At 42.6% G+C, this 21,152-nt stretch overlaps 1 protein-coding gene across 1 annotated transcript in view; it reads left to right on the forward strand.

Moving 5' to 3' along the window:
* The window catches only part of ITIH2 (inter-alpha-trypsin inhibitor heavy chain 2), a 271,633-nt gene that overhangs the window by 196,244 nt on the left and 54,237 nt on the right, over positions 1-21,152 (forward strand). The window contains exon 16 of the mRNA XM_086918960.1: positions 14,941-15,111. Coding sequence (XP_086775086.1) covers positions 14,941-15,111 — 171 coding nt within the window. The remainder of the gene's footprint in view (positions 1-14,940; positions 15,112-21,152) is intronic.

The raw sequence follows: 21,152 nt of genomic DNA on the forward strand, positions 1-21,152 counted from the left end.
ATTGACAGCCCGGGTTATAGGTCGGCAGGAACTGCCTAGCCCATCTCAATAGCGTACAGCGTGCACTTAATAATCTCCCTAGAAAGTCTCTGGGTAGGCGGACCCCATACGAGATGCTCTTTGGTATCAAAATGTTCGTCCTGGACCTTGAAGGTCGAGACCAGGCGGCGGCAGCTGCCCCCTTTGACATAGATGAACATTGTGATGTTTTGCAGAATCTACAAGAGATGAGAGACAGTCTTGCAAAGGAACACTTGCCCTCCACATCTGATGCTTCATTGCAGATTCCGGTAGTTGGCTGGCTACCCCGAGTTGGAGAACTGGTTCGAGAGACGATCCAGAACAGGAAAGAATTTGGTCCCTCTTATCGAGCTCCAGTTCATGTACTTTGTGTGCAGGGCACTAGAACAGTCATTTTACCTCCACTTCCAGGTCGGAAGGAAAAAAGGTACATCTTCATTGACAATGTCAAATTACACAGAGTGGCTGATTCTTCTTAGTATGGCACCTGCAGTCTCTTGTCCGTCTATACTGAGAAATTATGTTTTGGCTCCGGCTCCTAACAACAGACCTCACATTGCCATCGAGATGCCTGCTGTTTCAAGTCCTTTATTGAATACCCCACCTGATGATCATCTTGATGGTAGGGAGTATAATTACCCCACACAATTATCGATGCCCGATTTACAAACCTGTTTCGCTACTGAGTCCAGATTTTCATTTGACACTAACTCTACCACATCGAAATCCCCTTCAAAAATCTCTGTTTTTGCAACGTGGTTTAAAAAACATTTTTTGATTCCTCCTTGGACTTACATTTGGTTGGTGCTTTTTTCAATTTTTTTGTTCAGGTCAGTTGGATTTGTGGTGTATTTTTTCCGTCTTGTGAATGGACACTATATTGAAGAGAGGACTGCTATTCGACATATTAATGGAACATTGGCACCCCATTCCTCATCACACAGATTGAAGAGGGACCTACGTTTTGTAAACATTACTGCTTGGCCCGTTTTAGATGGGATTGTATGTGATGCTGTGAAATTTCAAATCCATGGTCCCACAGAGGTTATAAATGTACCGAATGTCCTAAGAGTTTCTATGGGGAATGTGATTATACAAAATATACGCTCTGATAATTGGGACTTTCAAGGCTTAGAGGTTTTGTTTTCAGATTTGAAATATTATGCTGCTTTTGATTCTGAAGATTTATATTTAGATTCGGTAAATTATGGTGATTTGTTCTGTTACCAGCACTATGGCAATCACTACCAGCATAAGGCAAACACCAGGAGGAATATGTTTAATTATACGTGATGGGAACATTGCCTCGCTCCTGTTGAAGGCAGCTACAGTTCTGTTTTAAAGAGATTCATCTACTTTACTGATTTTAATCAGTCAAATCCCAATGCAGTTTATTTTCAGATGACTGAAAAGTCCACTTCCAAAGTTAGACTTGCCCACACAAAATTATTATATTCCAAGTCCTTTCTTGACCAATTGGCTATTGGGGGCTATGAACTGTGGAAAGGTACTATTGGTCTTAAATCTGTTTGGCGTTCTAAAAGTTGGAAGTGCAAAGCACTGTGGCTTTGCATCGTGCATGTCTCATCCCGAACCATATGTTGTTTTTGAATTCAACTGTTTCACAAACGACCTGCTTTGAATTGGCTACTACTAAAAAATTAAATGCTCCTTCTTTTTCAGAATTGGAAGAGTACCCCAGTTGGGATAATAATACCAGTTTTTCCATCAGGGAATTACAGACCCTATTGCTGAATTCTACTTTTAACATATCCAGTTTGGATCCTAAGGGTTTGTTGTTGTGGCACAAAAGTGCAGATTCCTGCCAACATCGTTTTCTGGGTTTAGCCCCCTGCTACACACAGGTTAGGGTGGATCCCGGTTTTGAGACTGACCATTCTGTAACTACCTATTCCGTTGGCAAGCTGTGTCAGAATTGGCTCAAACACTCCACTTTAGCGTCAGTTAAGCTTAATTTGTCTAAATTGACTGACGATGTTGATCTAAATGATTTTGTCAAGGGCCCTGCTTCCGGCAGATCCAAAAGGTGGTATATGCTATTTACAACGAAGTTTGGAAACTGTCCCAGATTGAGGCTGCTTCCCGCTTAAGAGCTATAGATCAAGCAAATTTAGAAAAGGTGCTGGCAGTTGTAGATAACAGCATTAACACGTTTTCTTTCCGCATTTACACTTTAGATAATATTGTTTCTTCTGTTGTTGATATTGTACAAGAAGATGTCTCTGTTTTGTACCATGGTCAAAATCAATTGCGTTCCATTATGCAATTTGCATGGACTTTATAAATGTTAAAGGCAGGAAAAGTGCCTTGGCACTACAGAAGTGTGGCTCAATGGTTAGAGCGGCAGACCCTGATGCAGAGGTCTAGCCCGGGACCAGGGTTCAATTCCCCGTCTTGGCAGGTCTTGGACTCAAAATTCCACGGACCTGATAATTCTCGCCTCGGTGCCTATTCCAATCATTGAGTCCCACTCTGCAACTCTGGGCAATAGCTTGCTTAATCTCCACAACGGTCCCCACAAAGCTAAGGATGCCTGGTCTCCACCTTGGGGGTGCCCAGGAGTGGACGCCTCACAGAGAAAGCCAGGATGGGTTCCAAAGCGATATTCGTACAAGCGCCTTGAGACCCTTGCGGGTGAGTAGTGCGCTATACAAGTATCAATTTACATTTACATTTACTACATGAACACATCATCTTTATTTGCCCCTTTTAATTTGACTGACAAGCAACGATTTATGTCTATGAAAGATTGTGCTGTTACAACTTCAAATTGGGAAGGAGAAACCCTTAGTGAAAAGGGAGGGGGTTATAAGTAGAAAACAATACAAGTTCCCTTTTCATCTAGTCAAAAAGAAGAGACTTGCGTCTCTGGAGATTTACAGAAGGCGCTTAGGGTGAGCCAACCACGTATCACAAAGTTGTAAAAGGACCACCAAATTTACAATCAATTTCAATACCCCTTAGTGGACATCATTCTACCAGACTGAAAGTAATAAGGATGTAAACACTTAAAATATGACTTGTATAAAAAGAAAATTTATTATTTATTATAAATTGTTCTCTGTTCATACCGACTTGCGGAACAAATACATACATTTATTCATAAAAATTATGTTAAAAACACATGATCTGACATAAATCAAAATATCGTTAAAAAATACACTTTTCTATACAACAAGTTTATCACACAAACAGAAATTGTTGACGCGGCGTTTCGGTGATATTATGTCGTCACCTTCTTCAGGACAGTATGTTATTTAAAATCACTATAAATTAAAAAAAACAAAGATAATGTGTTAACAATTAATGTATTGTCTTTGCGGCAGAACATCATTCAACTGTAACTCACATTCTATAACTAAGCATTACATCCTATTATAAGAGCAATTTTATTCATTGAGTATAGACTGTGCAATTTCTAAACATTCTTTGCATAATTTGAAAAAAACTAGCTCTGAGGGGTTACTTTCTTACAAAAAACAGACCACTACTATATTTGTGAATCCCACAACTCCTGTTTGGTCTCACCCTTTCACTTGCGTCCTTATGTGCCTGTAGTTTTAAGGCAATCGGTTGGAGGAGCCTGGGGGGCTTTAGGTACCTCCTATCAGATTATCATAGTTTGGGTATTTAAGCTGTTACTTCTAAATGAGGTGTACTGGCATTCTACATACCTCAGATGTGAGCTGTTGGTCGGTCAATCGCTTTTTTTAGAAGGGAATTGGCGATATATAACCATATCTGGATTCTCACGATTTCTGTAAACTTTATCAGAAATAAGCTGAGTCATTACATCGCCTCTTAGTGAAATTTCTAAATGATCTCAACATGCATTAATGGTTTATTTTTTACCTTTCTTTAGTAAAACTGTTTCTTAGTTGGAGTGGGTCAATGATATTCCGCTGCTCCGTTGATATAAATAAACAAACAGGCTGCCTATCGGACAAATCTTTATGTTAGTGGTTACATAGGCGTTTTTCACTCATTTTAAAACATGCCATGGTTCAAACTCTATTTTTAACCCTAACTTTAAAGGTAGAAGTAGTTGGTACCTGGGATATTTTACAGGCGAGTCTTGTGCAGTGGACGGTCTAACCTTCCACAACCCGGTATTTCAGTCAAGTTATTTTTATTTCTGACCTTGGAAACCGGATGACAAAAACCAAAAAATGGGGAATTTTTAACAGGGATTCGCACAGGGCTTTCCATCTATTGCTACCCTGTGATACAGTTGGTTATTCTTACCTTCAAATATGTCTTTAGGGGGCCTGCTCTCGCTTTTTGGAGCGAAGCTTCTCTCAAGCGTGCAGGGAGGATTCTTTTTTACTCTAGAATGAATGGAGGGATAGCGATATTAAATAACTAATTCGAATCCGTCCCGTTTGTTTTAAAATAAACCATTATTTAGATGTTAGTTATTATTATTTAGGGGGTCAGGCTTCGTACTTACTTAGAACAATTCTCCTCGTGTTTTCCGGGTGTTCTCCTCGGCCGTCTTGCAAGTAGTGTCTACTCTCCACTGCCTGTTTTCAAGTTTATAAAGGTCTCGTGATAGACTAATTAAGCTAAAACTATTGCACCTGTGTTTCAGCCAACTGGCTTTGATCTTATGTTTTGTGCGGCGGCCATCTTGACATTCAGTTTGCTTAATCGGGCATCATTCTAATTTTACGCCGAGGGGTTATTTTACACTTGCATTCTCATAAATGCAATCCAACGTGATTGTTTCTGGTTGGCGGACTTTTAAATTACATACTGTCCTGAAGAAGGTGACGACATAATATCACCGAAACGCCGCGTCGACAATTTCTGTTTGTGTGATAAACTTGCTGTATAGAAAAGTGTATTTTTTAACGATATTTTGATTTATGTCAGATCATGTGTTTTTGACATAATTTTTATGAATAAATGTATGTATTTGTTCCGCAAGTCGGTATGAACAGAGAACAATTTATAATAAATAATAAATGTTCTTTTTATACAAGTCATATTTTAAGTGTTTACATCCTTATTACTTTCAGTCTGGTAGAATGATGTCCACTAAGGGGTATTGAAATTGATTGTAAATTCGGTGGTCCTTTTACAACTTTGTGATACGTGGTTGGCTCACCCTAAGCGCCTTCTGTAAATCTCCAGAGACGCAAGTCTCTTCTTTTTGACTAGATGAAAAGGGAACTTGTATTGTTTTCTACTTATAACCCCCTCCCTTTTCACTAAGGGTTTCTCCTTCCCAATTTGAAGTTGTAACAGCACAGTTTGTTAACTGAGGAGTATTTACTTCTACCTCCAAAAAGCAAAAGGAGGTGCACCAACAGGTGCATTGGCCCCAAATAAAAATGGACCAATTCAAAGTCTTCAGTTTTTCCGAAGATCAGTTCGATAAGCTAGTAAACGGTAAAAACAAAACTACCAACACCGTGATAATAACTGATAGCGAAGAAGAAAAATGGAAGGAATTGTGGAATCTCAAAAAAAAGGTAATCAGGACAGAGTTGCATGCAGATTTTTTAGTTGAATACTGTAAAAAGGGAATTATCCCCAAGGGCCTGCAAGTTAGGAATGAACCTAGTTTATTTACAAAAAATCAAAAATTTATAGAGACCTGGACTTTTATAGCCAATAGATGTAGCCGAGATTGGCTCCTATTAACAATAGAAACTGCAAATGCCACATTAATTATAGAAAAACAAGAAATAGACGAAATGGAGAAAAAACTGAAAGAATGTAGACCACTAGAAGACGCCAAAAGTAAGTTAGAAGAAATTCAGGGCGACCTAGATGGTTACAGGGACTATCTAACTAACAAAAAAAGTAATAAATTCGTAAAAGATGTAGAAAAATATAGACCTGAAACAACATACCCTTATCTCCAGAAAGACTATTACGAGAAACAAAGAGAAGAGTTTCAATATAAGCAAAAGTGGCAAACTAATAGAAGAAACGGTCCCAAAAGAGGAGTCACTTTCTCCGAAAGTTCCTATACCAGCACCGACTCTGAAACAGAAAACAATCCTGAAAGTTCTGCCCAGAGAGAGAATAGCAACAGTAATACCAACAAACCGAATAGAGAGAGTTTGCCTTTTTTAGACAGGCGCAAGACCAACCAAAATACGAACCCAAGAGGCGTGTTTTAAAATGAGTGAAAAACGCCTATGTAACCACTAACATAAAGATTTGTCCGATAGGCAGCCTGTTTGTTTATTTATATCAACGGAGCAGCGGAATATCATTGACCCACTCCAACTAAGAAACAGTTTTACTAAAGAAAGGTAAAAAATAAACCATTAATGCATGTTGAGATCATTTAGAAATTTCACTAAGAGGCGATGTAATGACTCAGCTTATTTCTGATAAAGTTTACAGAAATCGTGAGAATCCAGATATGGTTATATATCGCCAATTCCCTTTTAAAAAAAGCGATTGACCGACCAACAGCTCACATCTGAGGTATGTAGAATGCCAGTACACCTCATTTAGAAGTAACAGCTTAAATACCCAAACTATGATAATCTGATAGGAGGTACCTAAAGCCCCCCAGGCTCCTCCAACCAATTGCCTTAAAACTACAGGCACATAAGGACGCAAGTGAAAGGGTGAGACCAAACAGGAGTTGTGGGATTCACAAATATAGTAGTGGTCTGTTTTTTGTAAGAAAGTAACCCCTCAGAGCTAGTTTTTTTCAAATTATGCAAAGAATGTTTAGTAATTGCACAGTCTATACTCAATGAATAAAATTGCTCTTATAATAGGATGTAATGCTTAGTTATAGAATGTGAGTTACAGTTGAATGATGTTCTGCCGCAAAGACAATACATTAATTGTTAACACATTATCTTTGTTTTTTTAAATTTATAGTGATTTTAAATAACATACTGTCCTGAAGAAGGTGACGACATAATATCACCGAAACGCCGCGTCGACAATTTCTGTTTGTGTGATAAACTTGTTGTATAGAAAAGTGTATTTTTTAACGATATTTTGATTTATGTCAGATCATGTGTTTTTAACATAATTTTTATGAATAAATGTATGTATTTGTTCCGCAAGTCGGTATGAACAGAGAACAATTTATAATAAATAATAAATTTTCTTTTTATACAAGTCATATTTTAAGTGTTTACATCCTTATTACTTTCAGTCTGGTAGAATGATGTCCACTAAGGGGTATTGAAATTGATTGTAAATTCGGTGGTCCTTTTACAACTTTGTGATACGTGGTTGGCTCACCCTTCTGTAAATCTCCAGAGACGCAAGTCTCTTCTTTTTGACTAGATGAAAAGGGAACTTGTATTGTTTTCTACTGTCTATGAAAGATGCAACTTTTTCTATGTTACATATTGAAAAGGTAGAACCTTTGCTGTTTTCTGTGGCCGAAACAAATTCTGCTGTGTGGCTTATCCATGGGTTAATAACGTTACCTTTCCCTTTGTTCAAATTCGAAGCTTACATGAAGTACTATGCTATTGGAAGGTATGAACCTCTAGGTACCGCTTATCTCCATGAAGCTTGGTCACTACCATTTACCTATAGGTGCCTGAGGGAGGGAAAAGAGGTTTATTTGAATGTTGAGGATTGCACAACAACACCAGATCACTCGTTAGTGTGTAGGAATATCCAATTGCATGGCTTGTGCAACCAGAATGCGCAGAATTTAGCCTGTGTTTTAAAGGGTACACCAACGCCTGCTATCACACCCACGTTCACATTACTAGCAAACAGTAGTTATTTACTTTCAAATAATGAAGATTGTTGTGGGATGTTACCTGGAATTCCTTACATCGTTACGGTCTCCCAACGTGTAGTTTGTTGTAAAAACGTAATGTTTCCTCCTCCACATGGGAAGCTGGATGTTTCCATCTGGCCGTCGATTCCGACCTTGAAAGCAGAGTTCAACAAGATGAGTCGAATAAGAGCTCTTTTGTCCCAAAAAGAAGTCGCCCTTACATCTGCTCGTCAAACATTTGTCCTTCGCGTGGCAAACACCCGCACAGAGGTGCATGCTTTATTAAATACGGATTTGCCCTTGCATTTCGGGGAATTAATTCACACTATCTTTAATACTTCCTTGACCACAGGGCTGGCCCACTTTTTAAAAATTGTTAGTAGTGGCCTTGTGACTTCTTTCCAAACTATATTTGGTGTGTTCCCGGCATTTTTTCATTCGATCTTTTCCAGCCTGTTTGGTGGATTTCCCTTGATGCTCGCTCTGGTCGCCGGAGTGCTTCTGTTAATTTGTTTATTTAAAAATGGATGCACATCCTGTGTTACGAGACAATCTGCCCTGGCTGTTGCTGCTCCGCAACCGAATACTTGATTACTATGGAGCGTTGCCTCTGGCTACATTGAGTGCAGCTTATGGATTATCGTTTCGATTTTCCTTTTTCACATGCGTCCAGCCTGTTTTTCATTGCCTGAGCTGCGATTTCGAATGGCCTCTGGATTTGTGTCTCTGCAATACAGTGTCTCCCAACGTGGATTATGATCAACTGATGAGCCCCTTAGTTGCTCATGAATTGCTTTGTTCTGGCGGCGGGATTATGGCCTTTGCAGCGATGCATGGAGTCCTGGGACGTTGGAATGTTTTTGCAGTGCGCATGACTTCTTGGCACGCAGTTATGTTAAAGAAAACCCGAGTTGTCCTCTGATGGTACTAGAGGCTCCGGTTATTGAGGAACATGTCTGTTCATTCCCATTACTGAATTGGATGGCTGAAATGTTTTCATATGAGAACAATGACTTCCTGCTGGAGGCTGTTGCAACGTACTGTGCATATCCACTGTTGGAGTGAGATGCATTTCCTCTTCTCTCTCTTTCACGACCGACGTCACATGTTGGACCTTGGCTTTTTTTTTTTTATACTATTTTTCTTTTTTACAGGCCCATTGACTTCACTGTGCCCAAAAAGTGGTTATTGATTTGAAGTATTTTCAAAATTCTGCATTTGCTCCTGTTTTTCCATTGTGGCTATTTGAACTTGGTTCTAACTCTCAAACTTGAATTCTGCGTTCCAAATTTGCCCCCTTCTTATCTGTGCTCCGATCAAGGGAGGGTGTAGTGGGGCTGAGCCTTACATTCACACAGTGTTAAGTTAGCATGAGATTGTTGGAAGTTTAAACGCCATTTTGCCTTTCTGCTGTCTTTTGCACACGGCACACACTTTATTAATTGTTTAGAGTTTGGGCAGAGTGTTTTTGCTTCACATGAGAATAACTTGTTTTTCTACATCGCTAGACATGCATCGTAAGCTTAGTCTGAACAGTGAGTGCCGAGGCCTTCAAGGTTATTTCAACACTGTGGTTGTTATTCAAACTGATCGGCACACGTTCAGACATAACACATATGCAGCTGCGGCCACCTCAGATACTGGCGCCTTTAATAATGTACTGTGTAGGCATGATTGAACACACTTGGAGAACATTTGTATGCTGAGAGCTTGTGCAGAACCGGATATGATTCACTGCCCCAAATCCTTGAGGTATGGGGTCGCCTATACAAGCCTAAGAGACCTTCTGTAGTTATACAATAACCTACTAGCAAGGGAGGGTGAAATATAGGTATATATTTAACCTGTTTCCATTTAGCATTATAACATGCTTTCTCCCTTTGTATTTTATGGAATAGTAACTATGCTGACAATCTTATTGATCCCCAACCAGTAGTGCACCAGGAGTTGCGTTTGCAGAGGGGGGGGGCGGCCTCCGACCAGCTCTCAGCAATTCTGCAGTGTGGGACCTCCTGGGGGTAACAGGAAGGGTTCTTGGCCCTGAAGAACCCTCAGCATCCAAGGGGACTTCATCCCCCAACCAGTATGGTGTGAGGAGGCATGTTTTCAGAGTGGTGAGAAAGGGGGTGTGGCTTGAAAGACCCCTCAGTAACCCTTATGTGTGGGCGCTGCTGAAGGTAGCAGGAGGATTCCTGGCCCCCAAGGATCCTCAGAATCCAAGGGGACTTCATACCCCAGCCAGTAGTGCACCAGGAGTTGTGTTTGTAGAGTGGTGGAGGTGACCTCTCAGCAATTCCGCTGTGTGGGACTTACTGGAGGTAACAGGAGGGCTTGTTGGCCACCAAGGACCATCAGCAGTGAAAGAGACTTCATCCCCAACCAGTAGTGCCCCAAGAGACATGTTTTCAGACGGTGGAGAAAGGGGGCGTGGCCTACGACGACCTCTCAGCCGTCCTTCTGTTTGGGACTTAGTGGAGGTAACCGGAGGACTTGTTGACCCCCAAGGACACTCAGCATCCAAGGAGGCGCCATCCCCGAACCCGTAGTGTGCCAGAGGCATGTTTGCATAGTGGAGGAGAAAGGCGTGGGGCCTCTGATGATCTCTCAGTAATCCCACTTTGTGGGACTTACTAGAGGTAACATTGAGTGCTCAGACTATTCTTTGTATAACATGAGGAGTAGTTGGTCCCTTAAGACCCTCAGGACCCAGGAAGACTTTATCCCCAAATTAGTAGTGTGCTAGGAGGCACGTTTGCAGAGTGGTGGTGAAAGGGGCCGGGGACTCCAGCAACTTGCCGGCACTCATTTGTCTTTTCAAATGTACTGCTCTTAGTAGGAAAGGGGGGGAATGTGGCCCCCTTCCCTGTGCCAATTTCGACCCTGTGAACCCCTCCCCCAGGGCCTTTTAGGAATGGCGGATGGGGTCCATGCGGCCCCGCTCTCAGGCCGACTTCAGCCCCTGGGACCCCATCCCAGCTGTTTCTTTTTTCAATTTGTAATTTCCTTTTTTCAATTTGTAATTTGATTTCGGACCCAGGGACCTCATCCATCGGGGCCCAGCCTTTTTTAAAATAATTATTGCACTTGGTCCCCATCACCGGGACGATTTTGGCCCTGGGTGCCAACATCTTCGTTGGGGATCACAGGGGCAGCCTAAATGCCCCATGGTCCCTCCTGGCTCCCCCCCTCGAGCCGGCATTGCTTTGACACACAGGGAGCTGCTAAACATTCCGCTCCCTGTGTGTCAAAGCAATTGTCCTCTGTTTCCCTGCCCATATCTCTGAGGGCAGGGAAACAGAGGACACCTCAGCTCTCAGCAAGCGGGCCCACGATTCACTGTCAAAGCTCCCGCCAAGTCGGAGCAAACTGCTATGTACCAGGAGTAGCCAACCCAGGACATAGTATGAGCTGGCCATAGGGGCGGTGGTCTCCAGGGTCATTACTGGCTTCAGGAGGGCCCGTGGCCCCCTTCTTTAAATTTAATGGGCCACCCCGGAGAGGTGGTGGTCTCCAGGAGCCAAAACCAACATGGGTGCCCCCTCCCTCTTTAATTAAAAATGTTGCCCTGGGGAGGTGGTGGTCCCTGGAGTGCAGATGAGGTCTGTGTGGCAACCTTGCTCCATTTATAAGTGATTCCTAGGGAGGTGATGGTCCCGATGAGTTCGGGGGGGGTCTGCACACCCCCCTTCAGAGTTGTCAAAGACCTGGGTAGTTGGAGGTCCCAGGTATATGGGTTGCCGTGTGGGCACACCAGCATAATTTAAAACAAATGCGCCAGGAGGTGGTCCCCCCCAGGTTTTCATTAAATCCTCGTAGTGGGACCCATGCGCCCCATTCCTTTATTTGTGATACGCCCCGGGATTTTACCCACCAGAGGCTCTCTTTAAAAGAAGCGTGAAGAGATGGAGCACTCTGTCTGGAGTTGTGCGTCAGTCTGACAAATCCTTAATCCAACAAGCTCTGAAAGCACTCACTCAGGGGAGATTTTGGTTGAAAAACAGGTTTATTAGGCACAAAACCTTCAAAATGTTTCAGCCATAACAGTCCTATTCACATTAAAGGAGGTCTATATAATTATTCATTCTAAGTCTTACATTAAGAAATTAATAACCCTATACCCACAATCAAACTGATTCAGATGTCATTACACACCTCAAGTTCCCACAATGTAAATAGTCCAACGATGTACAAGAGTTTTCAAATAAATAGTTCACTCCCAGTGGACAATGGAAGTTGAATAAATCAAATAATCAAATATAAAATGATCATGAAAGTGAGAGTAATCTAAAATGCAACACAAGTGGCTAAAAAATGGTACATTATGTGACAGAACATATTGCAGGCATGTGCATCCATCTACGGGCTTATAAACACAGAGAAATCACATTTCTTTCTGAAGAAATATTTCAGTACCCTGGAATGGATCTGAGAAAAAACAAAAGTGGGTAAAAACGGTTCATTATGTGACAAAACGTATTGCAGGCATGTGCATCCATCTAGGGACTTATAAACACAGAGAAATCAAATTTCTTTCTGACGAAATATTTCAGGACCCCGGATTGGATCTGAGGAAAAGGTTAGGGGCCTCCAACCACAAGGATTTCACCATATCTCAGGCCAGATTCCCAGCCTTTCCTCCTGAATCAAAAAGGGAAAAATGTTATACAAATGAAAACAATCTTTCCAGGCACAGGACATAATCAAGAACCAAAACAAATTCCTCAATGGTATTAGTGTGTCCTCAGTTCTTCCTTATTATTCCATCCCGATGAGACCCTGGTTTCCATATCAATAATATACCTGGAGTCTTTGCTTCTGAAGGTAAGTACACTAGTTCCCCCTTTGTTATTGGTGGGGATCTGTTCTACTGCAAACTAAGTGAGTTGGTTTCTGTCACTACAGTGTTTTTCACTAAAATGTATGGTGCGAAAATGAAGGTCATTATTATCTACCGCCCTTATATGTTCAGTCATCCAGTGATGTTGTCATTGATGTAATTTGAGATGTCAACAATGAGGATCTTAAGCAGTGCCTGACGAGGGAACGAGTTATAGTTACTTCAATTAAATATTTCCCTAAAACTGATGTATTTCAGTGCTTTTTTTTTAAAAAAACATTGTTTTAACTGGTATTTTCACCTCCCTATAATGTCACTTTAACTTTTCTTTAACCTTCATTTTTTTTCAATGGATTTCTGAGTTTTTTTAAAGTAAGATATTATTAACAGACCTAACTATGAAGCCACTTTATTCTTTGTTTTTTTCAGTGAATTTCTGAGTTCTTTTTTAAGTAAAGTAGCAATATAAAGGGGTTCAGGTGAAATCAGACTCAGTAGCCATCTCAATGTTTTGTGGTCTGATAAAGGCTATTGTTGAGTGCCAGTATTGTTGTGAGTGTGGCCACATGGAGGTTGCTTTGAATATAATGGTTCGAGATGAGGCTGACCCTTGCAGTAATATGCTGTTTGCTGGCCAGCTTAGAAGAGACTGGTCTATGAACGTGATGGCCAAACAAGTTTGGCCATCAGTACCCGCTGTGTTCGACTGAAGTGCTCATGAAGAGGTGAGTGCCAGTCCTGGTTTGAGTGCAGCCACATGGAGGTTTCAAATTTACTGTGAGGTGTAGACGTATTTGACTCCACCCCATCAGATCTCACAATGGTAAAGCAGAGAGATAATAATAATTGTAATTTCATTAAAAAATAATAAACATATTTTAATGTGAAATAAAAATGTAAATAACATGAAATAATCATGACTAATCTAGAACTCAATTTAAGTGCTTAATAAATATTAATTATAGTTATGATTATTGTTTTCTAAAACATCTTTTAAAGAAACCATCTTTACTATCCTTTCAATATTTTATTATAGTTTAGTAAAGGGAATTAAAACTTATGAATTCGTTTTAATAAAAGTTGGAAAGTTTGATTTCATTATTTTCATACCAAAATGTCAATATTAATTGGTTCAATAAAAAAATTACATTGAATATTACTTTTAATACTAAATATTTATTATATATGTGTGGGTCTGTATGTGTGTAATTTGAAATTCAAAATAGGTATTTTTAACAGTATTTCCTAACAGGAATTACACCCCTGTCTCCGTTATTTGAGGGAGTTTTGCAGTACAAGTGAGTGGCCAAGTGTGGTGCTGGACTTACTTAAATGATGGGATGGAGTACATGATTGACTCCCATGGGCCCATTTTGGCTGTTTTAACTTTGGAAGTGCAGTATGTGATTAGCAATAGACTTTCCCTTTTTTGGGTGGGTGCTGGTATTTGCATGCCAATCCCTAAACCCACCTTAACCCTTCCACATACCTTCTGCTTAATGCTCGTTCCCCCCCCCCCCATTTTACAGTGAGAATTCCCCATATTTCAGCCTTTGTGAAGGTCCCTCTTACATTTTTAACAAAACGTATGCCTGCATGTGTAGAGACATCCGCAACTGGGGCAAATAACTCTACATAGAAAATATAGGAGACGCGGAGGTCTTTGCATGTAGGCTTGCAAATAGCATTTGTAGTTCTTAAGTAGTACTATTGCAGCACTACTAAGTGCATTGCAAAGTGCAGTTTGTGAATAGGCCCTTATGTGCACAGTTCTCAAGCTGGGTTAGTAAAACATTAGCCAGGCACTTGCTTATTCTGTCTTGGACTGACATGCAATACAATTAAAGGTACATTTGTTCAGAAACATTTGTATGTGAATTATTGTATTAATAATCTTTAAAACAAAAACAAAATATTTCAAGTAACAATATTACTACTACTAAAATCGATAGTCATGATTATATTGTAACCCCACCACAGACCAAGAAGTGAGCTTTCCCTATCACTGACCTCAGGAATACAGGCAAACCAAAAAAAATGCCAGCATTCTAAGCCTCCTGATTGACAGAGCCAGTCTTTGCATTTCATAGATGGCACCAGCAATTATTACTATTTTGCTTCATGTACCTATAACATTTTCACTAGTGTCCTCTTGAATGCTCATCTTGAAAAAGATGGGAATATCGATTCAATTCATGTAGAGTGAAATCCGTTTCTACTGTGTGGTTTATGGAACAGTTCAAAATATGGACTGGAAGAGTGATCTGCACATTGTGATCATCCACAGTGAATATAAGATTTTTATTTATAACTGAAATATGTATAATTTTCATTACAGCTACCTCAATAGTTGGGACAAAGTTTAACCCTGGATATACACCTCAACCTTTTCCAACATTATCACCAATGCAACCAACTACGCCCCATCAACTTCTGAAGGGCCCTACAGATATGATTCCAATTGGTACAACTGAGAATCCTGTGGCTCTCACACAAACGACAACTAATGGTAGGCATCTATTTTATCTAAATGTGTTTTCTTTTTCTATCATGAAATCATGTTTTTCCTTTCAATTTGTGCTCATCGATGGACAACAAAGAAAAATTGTTATTGGTATGTGAAAAAGTAGTGCTACTCATAATAATCAAATGCTAGTGCAAGGTGTCTGCAAGTCATTGTACTTAGTGGCCCTTATAGGGCATGCTGCCTGGCGATGACGTTGGGCGGGGGAGGGGCAGGGATGGGGGTAGTAAACACCGGAATGCGGATGAATGCAGGTAAGTAGATATTTAAATCAATAAAATGAATTTCGTTGCGCGACCTGCCTCACCAAATGTGATGCAGGCAGCGCAACGAAATTCATTTTATTGATTTAAATGTCTACTTACCTGCATTCATCCGTATGCGAGTGTTTACTATCCCCACCCTGCCCCTTCCCCCACCCGACATCACCGCCTGGCAGCACGGCCTATATGGGCCGCTACTGGTCGTTGTGCTTCCTCTCCTTGATAAAAAGATTTGATATATATTAATGAAAAAATATAGGGATAAATTAAGGTTGTGTTGAGTGCAGGGAGACAATATTTACAGTCAGTAACATTGCTGCTATAAGCCACAAAACCAAGGAAGGGCAATGTTTTAGTTACACCCTCATAAGGTAATTTCATATTTTTACTTCACAATGAAGGATAATTTTTTTTTATTTGCTTGATGTTAGCCTAGTTACACTACACCCATCCCTGCTGCCTTAAGTCCCTTCAGAGATTCAGAGAACTGCAGAGATTTATGGGGCATATTTACAACTAAAATGGCGGAGTAGCGTTAAGCCAAGAAGGTTGACACCGCACTCTGTCACCTTAGAAAAGCAGGGCTGCACCATATATACAAAATGATGTGCAGTCCTGCCTTTCTCCCTGCACTGTCGCTAAATTTAGCTGCCTAGCGCCAGCGCAGGCACCCTTGCCCCATCGGGAAAGGGTCCCTGCTTTGCAGGAATTATTGTTATGTGCAGGAAGGTGTCTCTTCCAGCACATAAGCAATCAATAAATGGTGATTTGTAACTTCTATGTGCGCTGCTTTGTGCAGCACAAATAGAAGTTGTAACTCGTAATTTTTTTAATGATTGTTTATGTGCAGAAAGGGACACCTTCTTGCATATAAACAATCATACATGGTGTTTTGCTGTTTCTATGTGTGCTGCACAATGCAGCACACATAGAAACAGCAAAAACGAAGAGAAATATAGCATTTCTCCTTGTTTCGCATGTTTAAGACCAGGTTTTCCTTGGTCTTAATTTTGGCTCTGTCTCAGATTTACTCCAACCTTGTAAATAGGGGGCCGTGTAAAAATCAGTGGGTGTTGCGCCAGGACATCCACTGCAACACCCATTGTTCACTCCTTTTACGCTAAGTATAGCATGAAAGGGTGCCTTATTCACAGTTAGTGGCTTAACACTAACTGTGAATAAGGTAAGGCCCCTAGCGCCACAGGAACATCTAAAAAAGTGATGGTCCGGTGTCGATACAGGCTTGTAAATATGCCCCTATCTTCTTTGCTTTCCCAATGGCAGTGGGAAAACACAATGTCCACTGCTAGACTGCTTCATTTTCTCCACCTGTCCCTACAAGTTCCAACTGTTTGCACTGAAGCAAGTAAAGGAGATAAAGCAAGGTACAGCTGATACGAAAACATAAGGAGTTGCTGCTCCAATTCAAGTGTAGCAGCAGGAAATTTACCATTGCAGCTCAGGCCCTTTTTCAGCCCCAATCTCTTCTCTTTATGTTTTTAAACCGGACCAGAGTTGTGGTTCACTAATTTGGCATGGTTTTAATTGTGAAATTGAGCAGCTCAAACATTTGTGACTTCTCACACATCTACACAAAACCTCAAAACATATTAAATTCACTTCACACACGACATCCCACATATCAAATGTCTTTATCAATATAACAGATGATTTCTCATATGGCATTAGAAAAAAAAACAGGTGGCAGCTACTTTCAGAAATGTCTGCGTTCAGTAGGTTCCCTAGGTGGCGGCAAAGCCTGGGCCCAATTAATCCAGCTATTCCTATTGTTGATGTCACCACACTGCGTTTTGGCCCCTTTCATGTCACAGGTGCCAAGCCCAACCACACAAGTGAGGATCCATTTTTATCAGGTAAAATGTGTCTAGTTTTTAGAAATGTCTGGGTTTTGTAGGTTTTCCCTACAGACAGTGTGCATGCTGGCAGTAATAAGTCAGAAAAATCTGAAGGGGATTATTTACACAGGACAGGGCCACATGGGCCACTGTCAGAATCAGCACTTAGTAGAAATAGCACTTAGAACAACTGTAGCACAAAATAAAAATTGTAGAACACAACCAGTAACCACTGGTAAAAGGTAGGTACACACTACGCAATCCTAACCACCTTAGGCATATATCACACAGGGAAACAAACTCACTAGTATAACCTATCCTAGGCAAAATAACCTCCTAATCATTAAATCACAGTTATAGGTATCACAGGCATAAAGGCATTGCACATTACGCATAAATCACATTAGGCATCAGGTAACGATCAACATTACCACAAATCACCAGTCGCCTTGGCAGCATCACAGTAGGTACTGACCTCAGGCCAACTTGCCTATTGTGGGCCTCAAATACCCTTAGTCCAGAATGTCCGGTCTACAAGCTGCAAATGCAGCAATGCGCAGGGCACCACCTAAACGTTGCAGCTGCCCACTAAGTGCTGGGCAGCTGGGGAAATTGATCCTGGCCCCAGCGTGCCTCCAGGCTCTCCTTAATCAGCAAAATGCCCCCAAGCACTTGTGGGAGCCACGTGGGCTCCAAACCAAATATACCCCACACCACACTGGAGCCTCGTGGACTCTGAACAACCAAGAAATGCTGAAATTACCGTGGGAACCTCGGGGGCTCTACTGCCAACACTGCTGAGCAATGTAGGAGCTGCCCGCTGCCATCCGGGGCCGCTCTACCACCAAATACCGCCAAAACACGATGGAGCCTCGTGGGCTCTAAGTACAGCTATGCCACTACAACGTTGGAGTGGCCCGCTGCAAGATGGAGCTGCTCTGAGGGGCAATTTGACTGGTGCCTCGATCAGGCACAATACTCGATCTCGCGGCGCACCCCCCAGCCCTGCCTCACTTACCGGGGCTTTCTGACGTGGCCCGGGCGGAAGCTGCACACGGGGCTCTCCTCATTCCATAGGGAGCCCCCTCCTTACACAGCGAAGTCTCTGGGGTCTTTGGTCCACTTACCAGAGGTAGGCTCCCGCCTGGCTCTGCCTTTCCACGCGGGGCTCTACCTTCGCCCGGTCCCTCTTCCGGGACCGGGACTTCGATGGAGCCGGTGAGGCTCTGGGCAGTCTCTTGAGGAGGCGGGGTGGGCTCCCGTCCTCCTCCGCACGTAGAGGCGCTTCCTCACCTCTCTCTCCGCACCGGAGCGCGGGGTGGGCTCCCGTCGGCTTCCGGCATTGGCTTCTTCTGTTGCCGGGCAACTCCCGGTGCAAGCACCAATCGCAGCGCGGCACCCCTCTGACGTCAGCGGGGAGCCGGCGCGGTGCTCCTGGGACTCCCGGGCCGGCAGCGGTGTTTACTTCGGGAATAAATATGGGGTAGGCTCCCGGTATCAAGATACAAGACGGGGTGGGCACCCGTAACCAAAGACAACCATCAAAAACGGAAGATGTGTGGGGTTGGCACCCGCGAGGCACCAACTGGCAAAGTCCCTGGCGGGGTGGGCACCCGCCAGGGGTACATAGCACTGCAAATACGCGTGTGGGCTCCCGCGCTGAAAATCAACCAAATTGCGGGGTCGGTACCCGCTCGATCCAAGCCCTTGCAGGGGATCCCTACCCCGGGGGTTTCCTCTGTAAATTGATCGCAGCCCCATGCTGCTGGGGGAATTAGAAGCTCTGCCCCTCTCAGGATGCAAATAAGCGCTTCCAGGTGCTACAAAAACCTAGAGTTTCAAGTCCAGGACAAGTTCCTTTAGGAATGCAGGGGGGCAAAGGCTGGGCCCAGGGGCCAGCTCACAGGACCCTCCAGCAGGGAGGCAGTCCCCAGTGGCGGAACCTCCTGGCGCCCAGCAGCAGCAGCAGGCCCCCCCCCTTAAGTCAGGATCAGAGTGAACACTTTACAAGGGATCACAGCCCCTTTTTATACATACATTTTCTTTGTCTCAAGAGTCAGGGTTGAGGGGAAACCAGATGCAACTGGTTTTGGAGCACTTTGTTGTGCACAGCCCCTCTCCCCATTCACAGGACAGGCTAGGGACATCAGACGCAGCACAGGGGGCGGAGCCAGCATTGTGGAGCGAAGGCCCAGCCCTATTCAGGTCCCAGGTTCATTCCTCCCTCCCATCAACATGTAGATCTCTCCATTCACCACCAGGGTAGACCCATCCTGACTCCTGGAGCCAGGCACACCAGCCTGCTCCTGCCAATCTCAAGCCAGACAGTCCATTCACATTTACTACACAGACATGTCAACTTCTAGAAGTGGCACTTCCACACTAGACACATTAAATCTGCGCACACCATCGCGCAGCATTTAGTCTCACGAGTTCGCACATACCAAACTCGCCCCTGCTCTCCCCACACATCAGGAACTACCATGGGCACACACATTCCCCATGCATTCCTATTGGAGGGCAGGCCAATCTCACCACACGCACTCAGACTGCGCACGCACTTTACACTTGGACACAGTGTTAAAGTGCGCAGAAGCCAAAAACAGCTAACACCAAGTCACCTTAAAAGGCAAAAAGTTTAAGGGTGAACCTGCCAAAAGGGCCAAGTCCAGCACCCATCCACTATTCAAGTATACACTCATAAATTTGGCATGAGAGTGAATGAAAAATATACATTTTATTAACAAATGAGTTCATGAAAATGAATACGCAGAAATCATTGTTGATAAGATAATTGTAAATTCTGAATACTGAATCTATGATTCACAGCAACTGAGTTGCAAGGCCACGTCAAGGTACCAACCTCTTTACAGGCCATTCACATGTTTCACACACAGAAAAGAATTCATTCTGCCAGCTGTGAGCCCAACACAATACAACACTCACCTCACCAAACAGCGCCATTCAAGACCCGTCACTTTCATACACCCATATGACTGACACACCAGTCACAGCACTAATCACCCTGACATCAGCCAATTTACAAACACACCGCCAGCCAATTGCCAATACACACACATGCGCACCACCAGTCAACCACAAATCCATACATATCATCGACCAAACACCAGTCCCCACGTTCACTGCCTGCCAAACACCAGTCCACACACAATGCCAGCCAAACATTAGTCCCCACACACACTGTCTGCGAAATGTGAGTCAAAAAACACCACCTGCTCAACACCAGCCCAAACACACTGCCAGTTAAACACCAGCCCTCAAACACTGGCAATCAACCACCACCACACACACATACTGCAGTCAACCACAAACCACTCAAACATCATCATGAAGCTCCATACCAGTTTCATTTCTAAATTACTACCAGAACGGGGAGATTACACGCACAAAACACATGAAGAAAAAAAAAATCCCATTAAAAATAGCACTTTGTTTTCAAAATAAAAAAAACACACCTATTGGTAGAATATGAAAATACCATCTATGATTGCATGCTCAACAGAGGCAACTAAACACACTACTGTCAACTAGGAATCTAAACAGAAAATATATACACATCCAGACCATAGTCAGCTGCCCTTTACACTTATGCTTGCTCCAAATACTTGAGTTGCATGTGGTACATTTTCAAAACATGTGGGCACACCTAGGTCAGGATTAGAAGGCCATTTGGGGCAGTACATACAACTCTCCTTTCATACTCATCTTCAAACAAAGACACCACATTTCTGACAAGGAAAGTCTTTTTTGGGTGTTGGAGAAATGTATTCATGAAAGTTGCAATATTTCAAACTAGCAACATCCTCAACTAGTCCAATTCTAGGAGCACTTACTTGCTCTACTGTAACAAGGCTGTCTATTACAGACAGCTGAAACTGTACACAAT

The sequence above is a fragment of the Lissotriton vulgaris genome, chromosome 1_1 (genome assembly GCF_964263255.1).
Source record: "Lissotriton vulgaris chromosome 1_1, aLisVul1.2, whole genome shotgun sequence".
Classification (NCBI taxonomy): Eukaryota; Metazoa; Chordata; class Amphibia; order Caudata; family Salamandridae; genus Lissotriton; species Lissotriton vulgaris.